The 10,449-nt window shown below is 46.5% G+C and overlaps 1 protein-coding gene across 1 annotated transcript in view; it reads left to right on the forward strand.

The window, feature by feature from the left end:
• The window catches only part of glsl (glutaminase like), a gene marked incomplete at its 5' end in the record, with an annotated part of 105,216 nt that extends 99,644 nt beyond the window's left edge, over positions 1 to 5,572 (forward strand). The window contains one exon of the mRNA XM_084315496.1: positions 5,457 to 5,572. Coding sequence (XP_084171622.1) covers positions 5,457 to 5,553 — 97 coding nt within the window. The 3' untranslated portion in view covers positions 5,554 to 5,572. The remainder of the gene's footprint in view (positions 1 to 5,456) is intronic.
• Between the last annotated feature and the right edge of the window lie 4,877 nt (positions 5,573 to 10,449).

Below are 10,449 nucleotides of genomic sequence, written 5' to 3' on the forward strand. Positions count from 1 at the left end.
CCACGCACTTTTATTTTTTGCTGCCTGCGGTTCCCTACACATCAGGCTATTCTACAAGGGGCCAGGAAACACCCTCCAAAAATACCCTCAGATTCGCCACGGATTTCAGCGACCACACCGCCAGACGTCGCAGGGCCTTCTCTAAGGCTATGGGAATTGGGAATGCACTGGACTTCACATTGACTGTTATGCATAGTATTTTTAAAAGAAAATGTATCCACTTTTTCTCCTTATTTTTGAACTTTTCTCCCATCCCAATTTTGCCTCACCAATTCTCCCCTCAATTCTCCCCTCCCCTGTCTCGAACGCTGCGAATATTGTGCCTCCCACAATATTCGAAGACAATCAGGGGATGATTGCTCTGTCCAAAAATCCAGTATGTAGGCAACGGGGCAAACATGTTGATATTAAATATAATGTTGTGCGAGCTGCACATATGGATGGTAAAATATCCATTGAATACTGTCCCACAGAAAACATGATGGCCAACGTGTTGACCAAACCACTGACAAAAGCAAAGTTTGACAAATTCAGATGTTATTTGTTTGGGGAACCATAGATAACCCAGAAGTATCAAACAACAAAAAGGTTGTGTTTTTCCTGAGTTGTTATTCAAGGTATAATGTGCCAGACCGGCATAGGTTGTTTATGTTTTTAAGGAAGACCCGTCTTTTGCTTTTCATGTGAATTTGTAAAGGTGAGCCTGAGTGGGGCTGTTGAACATAATGTAATGTACAGTCTCACATTTGACCACTGCGTGTATCCATACATGTGTGTATATAACCTCTGCGCATATGTGCAATAAACTCTCTCCCTGCCCCGCCACGTTCATGTGTAGACGTGCATCTTTGTTCCTGCAGTCCAACTCAACAAAAGTACTTTAATAACATACCTAATAAGTATGTAGCTAGACATCCGTGTCATAAGTATGAACAGTGCAACACCAAGTAAATCGCTTCATCTGACCACTTCAAAACGCGTTCAGCACACTTGAGGCATATCTTGTGCCACTTCATGTCAGGGACCCGATAAACATCAATACTGGAAATCGCGATCAGACAATTGGAATATTCTTTTTGGGATACCTCCTAGTAAAGGTAAGGACTATATGACATAAATTCCACCTTGATCCTACAATGATTTCATATCGATCCAGCCGATCAACGAATGTAGTATTCAAAACGAATGCCGTTACTGGCGATCAAAGCATCAAAAAACGACCCCCCCCCCCCTTTCATGCATTCATGATCAAACATAATACCTATTATATACCTTTGAATTGGAAACAGTAGCGTGTCCAGGCGCTTTTAGCAGACGTATTGCTCCATAACACAGTTACCAGGAATCAGTGATGGGAATAACGGCACTATAAGTAACTTCGTTACTAACGGCGTTCGTTTTTTCAGTAACGAGTAATCTAACGGATTACTCTTCCAATCTTAATAACGTCGTTACCGTTACTACAAAAAAATGCGGCGCGTTACTATGAATGAACCTGTTTCTTTCATCAGACATATCTCTGCGCCGAGAGGCAATAATAATGTTCTTCCTTGTTTAGTGGACAGTGCGCGAGCCAAGCATACATGCTGACGATTGGCTGAGGTTGAATACAATGTCATGGTAAGCCAATCAGAGGTGGAGGTGGGCGGGTGTCTAAAGCATCCAGAGTCTGACACACAGCGCAACAAGACAAGCGATCAGTCAGCGTGAGTCTGACACACAGCGCGACAAGACAAGCGATCACTGATCAGTCAGCATGAGACCGCGGTCCGTGTAGTGTACAAAAACGAATCCAACGAACAACACAATGTCAACATGAGACCGCGGGTCCTTGAGCGTTTTGTGTTCAGTGTTCACTCTTTGCAGCGCAGGGCACTGAGTGGCTATACTGCAGTGCTGACAGCCTTATCAACAGTGCTGCACTTCCTGGTTTAATAGCACAGGCTTCAGCTGCTCAGAGATATATATATCTCTGTATGTCATGCATGTCTTAAATGTAATGATTAGATTAGTTTAGATGATTCGATTAGATTCTTATATCTGTATGTTGTGTATGTCATTGATTGATTGATTGAAAAGTTTATTAACAGATTGCAGAATGGGTACAGTACAGTACAGCTCAATACATACAATTGTTAAGGGGATGCAGACCAGAGAAAGACTTTCGTCATAAATGTCATGAATTGAAAATGGGGGACCCTGATGTAAACAAGACGAAACTCTTTCTCTGGTCTGCATCCCCTTAACAATTGTGTGTATTGAGCCGTACTGTATTGTACCCATTCTGAAATCTGTTAATTAAAATGTTCAATCAATCAGTATATATTTGTTATTTATTTTTGGTATAGTGCTTAACAAGCATAATTTAATTTTCCCCAGTTGTGGCCTGTTGAATAAATATCAAAATTCCAAAACATCTATTGTGGTATTTCATTTGTATCGATTCACTATATAAACATAGTAATTATAATAATATACATACATGGCATTTGATTGGAGGCTAGTCTCACTTTGTCCCACAGCAACATTAAAATAGTTTAGATTTGTGTACATTGTTTATGTTAATAATGTATTGTATTAAGTTTTCATTATAATATTTAGATTTATCATAAATAATTGAACATGCACATGTATTTTATGTTCCGTTAAAGAGGGGTGGAGGTCGGGTCACATTTGAGCAAAATTTTACTTGAAAGTAACTTAATAGTTACTTTCTGAAGTAACTAGTTACTTTTTGAAGAAGTAACTAGTAACTGTAACTAGTTACTTTTTGAAGAAGTAACTAGTAACTGTAACTAGTTACTTTTTTAAAGTAACTTGCCCAACACTGCCAGGAATGAGCCAGGATCACTCTGAAACTATACAAAATTCACCACGGTATAACACGTGAACGTATACATGAAAACATTTATTCTTTTTCACATGTTGAACGATGGATAGTTAATGTCAAATGAGCCATAGTATTGTCTCCATAGCTATAGAATATAGCCCTGCAAACACCGCAACGCACAGTGAAAATCCCTATACTTTACAGGGGTGGCACACTGAGTACAAAGATGGCTAAAGCCACTGGCAGCCAAAGTGTTAAAACAGATGTTGGTCCCAACGTACTGGTCAGCACAATGTCACACAATTGTCAATATCATGAGTTTATCACTTAGCTCAGGCCGGTGCTGTGAAATTTCCTAATTTTGTTCCAACGTTTTGTTAGCCAGCTTAGCTCAGTTCTGTGTAGCTAAGCCCAGTGCCCATGCTGTTAGCCCTTACCCTCACCAGCCTCCGGGCCTCTCTTCCAAGTAACTTTCTACCTCGGCTAGCGACCATATTCTTCTCCTTTCCTCGTTCATCAGCTTGATGGATAGTTTATCCGGAAAAAGAAGCATTGGTCTGCATCCAACATCCCAAAGCTTTGACATGTCCTCTTTGGGGACCAGACTCGCCACGGTTCAAACACAAACAAATTAAAAGGTCCACACAAGAGCAATATCAATCAATAAGAATATTTATTGAATTAAAGGCAAAAATCCAGTTTGATAGCCAAGAGAATGGTCATAGACAGTCCGATGGTCAAAAACACAAAACAGGCTCGCCGACAGGAAAAGGGATTGTTCAATACTCAGGGTAGTCGTCCCGTCCAGGGTCAGTACACAAGGGGGTTTCTCAGCCAGTCCAGGGTCCAGTACACAAAGAACACCTACTCGCTTTCTCCTCACCTCTCTCACTACCTCTCACCTTACACAACTCAGAATATCTCAATCTCTCTCTCTCAATACAACAACTCCAACCTCACCTCCGCTCAACTTACTTCTGACTAACCTAGTGGCTTAGTAGCGTGTGCACATGAGATGTGTGTGAACTAATTATGCGCAGGTGTATTCTATCAGTACTAATCAGCTACCTAATTGACTCTACTCCTGTGGCAGAAGTATCTCCCATCCCTCACATATCCATGGAAGGGGGGAGGAGATCTGTCACAGTATGTACAGTATGTATGTATGTATGTATGTATGTATGTATGTATGTATGTATGTATGTATGTATGTATGTATGTATGTATGTATGTATGTATGTATGTATGTATGTATGTATGTATATATGTATGTACAGAATGTATGTATGTATGTACAGTATGTATGTACAGTATGTGTATGTACATGTTACGAACTGGCTCAAGCTCGCAACAAGAATAGGGAGACACAGGCACAATTTAAGAAATACCCAAAGAATTTATTATAATTAACTAAAGGAGCAGCCAATATGAGTATCAGTGTGTCAGCACTGCAGTGTATGCAGCATGAATGTTGTAGGTGTAAAAGCAAAGAAAAACAACCAAAACAAATGAACCGAAATTAGCAACCAAAGGACCGCAGAACCAAATAACCAAAAACAGCAACCAGACAACCAAAGAATCAAAACCAAATGGGGAGTTCGCCAGAGAACCAGAGGCAGCCTCTCTCTCATATCCTGGCTGCTTATTGCTTATTGACAGCGGAAGAGTGCGCCCGAGTGCTTCCGCGTTTTCCCTGATTGGCTGCGACACGCCCCGCGGCAGGCGCGGCAGCCGCAGAGCGGAGCGGAGCGGCAGAGCTTGCGGCATTATGTAGGCGTAATCGCAGATGATTTTCATTCGAAGCTTAGCTCACCTGGCAGCGCTGCGGTCCTGCGGTCCGTTGGTTACAAGTTCGAATCCCTTCAATTTCTTTTTTTTTTTTAACGTGTATTCTTTCGCCGGTTAAGGTTAGGCATGGTTAAGGTTAAGGTTAAGGTTAGGCATTGTTTCGGAGTTGGTTAAGGTTAGAAGGGTTAAGTTTAGGCGCTGTTAAGGAGCTGGTTAAGGTTAGAGTTTGTCTTAGAGAATGGCAATAGACAGCCTATTTCCGCACTGCCGCTCTCTCGCGCTGCCGCGGTCACATGGTCACATTGTCACATTCTTGCACTCTTCCGCTGTCAATAAGCTACACGCATCCTGGCTGGGACACACAGACTCAGGTGTGCCCAATTAGGCCTGATGAGCCCCCAGCTCTGATCTGCCAGCTCACCCCACCAATCCTGCGAATCAAGGATGCAGAGCAGAGCAAGCAAACACAATGTGGGGGAGGGTCGTCACATACAGTATGTATGTATGTATGTACAGTATGTGTGTATGTATGTACAGTATTTATGTATGTATGTAAATATGTGTGTATGTACTGTATGTATGTACAATGTGACTGACGGATGAAGGACTCAGCATTGTCGGATCTTGCTTATATATTGTATCATGTCATGTTGATGATTGACTCTGTTTCCTTACATGTTGCTTATATATTGTATCATGTCATGTTGATCATACGGATGTTCCTTCATGCTCTATCGTGTTATATCATGTTATGCTGATGACTGTCGGCTCAAGTGATGCAAGACATGTTTCTTTGTGAACGAACGATGACGTTTAATTTGATCTTATCTTTTGCCAGGTGGGGCAACACTCCTCTACAGGAAGCCATGAAGCACAGCCACGGCTCCGTGGTCCAACTCCTCCAGAGATACCAGGAGCAGGGTGTGACTCTGTGAGCCTGGGCCCAACCATCCCATAATGTTACCCCTCCAACACGCTCTAATGGTCCTGGGCCCAACCATCCCAGTTACACCTCCAACACTCTCTAATGGTCCTGGGCCCAACCATCCCATAATGTTACCCCTCCAACACTCTCTAATGGTCCTGGGCCCAACCATCCCAGTTACAACTCCAACACGCTCTAATGGTCCTGGACCCAACCATCCCAGTTACACCTCCAACACTCTCTAATGGTCCTGGGCCCAACCATCCCAGTTACACCTCCAACACTCTCTAATGGTCCTGGGCCCAACCATCCCATAATGTTACACCTCCAACACGCTCTAATGGTCCTGGGCCCAACCATCCCAGTTACACCTCCAACACGCTCTAATGGTCCTGGGCCCAACCATCCCAGTTACACCTCCAACACTCTCTAATGGTCCTGGGCCCAACCATCCCATAATGTTACCCCTCCAACACTCTCTAATGGTCCTGGGCCCAACCATCCCAGTTACACCTCCAACACGCTCTAATGGTCCTGGGCCCAACCATCCCAGTTACACCTCCAACACTCTCTAATGGTCCTGGGCCCAACCATCCCAGTTACACCTCCAACACTCTCTAATGGTCCTGGGCCCAACCATCCCAGTTACACCTCCAACACTCTCTAATGGTCCTGGGCCCAACCATCCCAGTTACACCTCCAACACGCTCTAATGGTCCTGGGCCCAACCATCCCAGTTACACCTCCAACACGCTCTAATGGTCCTGGGCCCAACCATCCCAGTTACACCTCCAACACTCTCTAATGGTCCTGGGCCCAACCATCCCAGTTACACCTCCAACACTCTCTAATGGTCCTGGGCCAACCATCCCATAATGTTACCCCTCCAACACTCTCTAATGGTCCTGGGCCCAACCATCCCAGTTACCCCTCCAACACGCTCTAATGGTCCTGGGCCCAACCATCCCAGTTACACCTCCAACACGCTCTAATGGTCCTGGGCCCAACCATCCCAGTTACACCTCCAACACTCTCTAATGGTCCTGGACCCAACCATCCCAGTTACACCTCCAACACTCTATAATGGTCCTGGGCCCAACCATCCCAGTTACACCTCCAACACTCTCTAATGGTCCTGGGCCCAACCATCCCAGTTACACCTCCAACACGCTCTAATGGTCCTGGGCCCAACCATCCCAGTTACACCTCCAACACTCTCTAATGGTCCTGGGCCCAACCATCCCAGTTACACCTCCAACACTCTCTAATGGTCCTGGGCCCAACCATCCCAGTTACACCTCCAACACTCTCTAATGGTCCTGGGCCCAACCATCCCATAATGTTACACCTCCAACACTCTCTAATGGTCCTGGGCCCAACCATCCCAGTTACACCTCCAACACTCTCTAATGGTCCTGGGCCCAACCATCCCAGTTACACCTCCAACACTCTCTAATGGTCCTGGGCCCAACCATCCCAGTTACACCTCCAATACTCTCTAATGGTCCTGGGCCCAACCATCCCAGTTACACCTCCAACACTCTCTAATGGTCCTGGGCCCAACCATCCCAGTTACACCTCCAACACGCTCTAATGGTCCTGGGCCCAACCATCCCAGTTACACCTCCAACACTCTCTAATGGTCCTGGACCCAACCATCCCATAATGTTACACCTCCAACACTCTCTAATGGTCCTGGACCCAACCATCCCAGTTACACCTCCAACACTCTCTAATGGTCCTGGGCCCAACCATCCCAGTTACACCTCCAACACTCTCTAATGGTCCTGGGCCCAACCATCCCAGTTACACCTCCAACACGCTCTAATGGTCCTGGACCCAACCATCCCAGTTACACCTCCAACACTCTCTAATGGTCCTGGGCCCAACCATCCCAGTTACACCTCCAACACTCTCTAATGGTCCTGGACCCAACCATCCCATAATGTTACCCCTCCAACACTCTCTAATGGTCCTGGGCCCAACCATCCCAGTTACACCTCCAACACGCTCTAATGGTCCTGGACCCAACCATCCCAGTTACACCTCCAACACTCTCTAATGGTCCTGGACCCAACCATCCCAGTTACACCTCCAACACTCTCTAATGGTCCTGGGCCCAACCATCCCAGTTACACCTCCAACACTCTCTAATGGTCCTGGGCCCAACCATCCCAGTTACACCTCCAACACTCTCTAATGGTCCTGGGCCCAACCATCCCAGTTACACCTCCAACACTCTCTAATGGTCCTGGGCCCAACCATCCCAGTTACACCTCCAACACTCTCTAATGGTCCTGGGCCCAACCATCCCAGTTACACCTCCAACACTCTCTAATGGTCCTGGGCCCAACCATCCCAGTTACACCTCCAACACGCTCTAATGGTCCTGGGCCCAACCATCCCAGTTACACCTCCAACACTCTCTAATGGTCCTGGGCCCAACCATCCCAGTTACACCTCCAACACGCTCTAATGGTCCTGGGCCCAACCATCCCAGTTACACCTCCAACACTCTCTAATGGTCCTGGGCCCAACCATCCCAGTTACACCTCCAACACTCTCTAATGGTCCTGGACCCAACCATCCCATAATGTTACACCTCCAACACTCTCTAATGGTCCTGGACCCAACCATCCCAGTTACACCTCCAACACTCTCTAATGGTCCTGGGCCCAACCATCCCAGTTACACCTCCAACACTCTCTAATGGTCCTGGGCCCAACCATCCCAGTTACACCTCCAACACTCTCTAATGGTCCTGGGCCCAACCATCCCAGTTACACCTCCAACACGCTCTAATGGTCCTGGACCCAACCATCCCAGTTACACCTCCAACACTCTCTAATGGTCCTGGACCCAACCATCCCAGTTACACCTCCAACACTCTCTAATGGTCCTGGGCCCAACCATCCCAGTTACACCTCCAACACTCTCTAATGGTCCTGGGCCCAACCATCCCAGTTACACCTCCAACACTCTCTAATGGTCCTGGGCCCAACCATCCCAGTTACACCTCCAACACTCTCTAATGGTCCTGGACCCAACCATCCCAGTTACACCTCCAACACTCTCTAATGGTCCTGGACCCAACCATCCCAGTTACACCTCCAACACTCTCTAATGGTCCTGGGCCCAACCATCCCAGTTACACCTCCAACACGCTCTAATGGTCCTGGGCCCAACCATCCCAGTTACACCTCCAACACTCTCTAATGGTCCTGGGCCCAACCATCCCAGTTACACCTCCAACACTCTCTAATGGTCCTGGGCCCAACCATCCCAGTTACACCTCCAACACTCTCTAATGGTCCTGGGCCCAACCATCCCAGTTACACCTCCAACACTCTCTAATGGTCCTGGGCCCAACCATCCCAGTTACACCTCCAACACTCTCTAATGGTCCTGGACCCAACCATCCCAGTTACACCTCCAACACACTCTAATGGTCCTGGGCCCAACCATCCCAGTTACACCTCCAACACGCTCTAATGGTCCTGGGCCCAACCATCCCAGTTACACCTCCAACACTCTCTAATGGTCCTGGGCCCAACCATCCCAGTTACACCTCCAACACTCTCTAATGGTCCTGGGCCCAACCATCCCAGTTACACCTCCAACACTCTCTAATGGTCCTGGGCCCAACCATCCCAGTTACACCTCCAACACTCTCTAATGGTCCTGGACCCAACCATCCCAGTTACACCTCCAACACACTCTAATGGTCCTGGGCCCAACCATCCCAGTTACACCTCCAACACGCTCTAATGGTCCTGTAGGCGTGAATACTTTCCCTAAGGGGGTTGTACTTTTGCGCAATCTGATTGGCCACTGACGTTTCTGGTCATGTGACATGTGCGCCTATCGTGTGACGGCAAGTAAGTTCTGCCACCGGTTAAGCTCAGGCACTCTTTCGAAGTTGGTTAAGGTTAGAGTTTGTCTTAGAGCAGGGCGATAGAACACCAGCCCTGATTCCAAACTCTAACCATAACCAACTTCGAAAGAGTCGCCTACGCTTAACCAGTGATAAACTAGGCGTTAGGTAGTTTGCAGGCTGTTAGACCCGGAAATAGGCGCCGAACTTGCCGTCACACGATTGGCGCACATGTCACATGACCAGAAACGTCAGTGGCCAATCAGATCGCGCAAAAGTACAACCCCCTTAGGGAAAGTATTCACGCATCCTGTAGCCATAAATAGGAAGAGTGTTTACCACACTGCCAAAGTACACCATGTGAAAGAACCCTTTCACTACCACACTGCCAAAGTACACCATGTGAATGAACCCTTTCACTACCACACTCCCAAAGTACACCATGTGAATGAACCCTTTCACTACCACACTCCCAAAGTACACCATGTGAATTAACCCTTTCACTACCACACTCCCAAAGTACACCATGGAAATGAACCCTTTCACTACCACACTCCCAAAGTACACCATGTGAATGAACCCTTTCACTACCACACTCCCAAAGTACACCATGTGAATGAACCCTTTCACTACCACACTCCCAAAGTACACCATGTGAATGAACCCTTTCACTACCACACTCCCAAAGTACACCATGTGAATGAACCCTTTCACTACCACACTCCCAAAGTACACCATGGAAATGAACCCTTTCACTACCACACTCCCAAAGTACACCATGGAAATTAACTAGGGATGCTCGATATTGGATTTTTTACCGATACCGATATCAACCGATATCAACCGATACCGATATATGCAGGGTCCCCCCCCCCCCCCCCCCCCCCAAAACGGAATAATTTCAGGTAATTAACATTACATATCTCTGGTTGTGGAATTAACACAACATTATGCATACTTTTGACAATAAATAAAATCAGAATTTGTTCTTACTTGCTTGCCTGGGTAAATAAAGGTTATAGAAATGTAAAA

The sequence above is a fragment of the Notolepis coatsorum genome (assembly GCF_963971535.1).
Source record: "Notolepis coatsorum genome assembly, chromosome: 6".
In the NCBI taxonomy this organism is placed as follows: Eukaryota; Metazoa; Chordata; class Actinopteri; order Aulopiformes; family Paralepididae; genus Notolepis; species Notolepis coatsorum.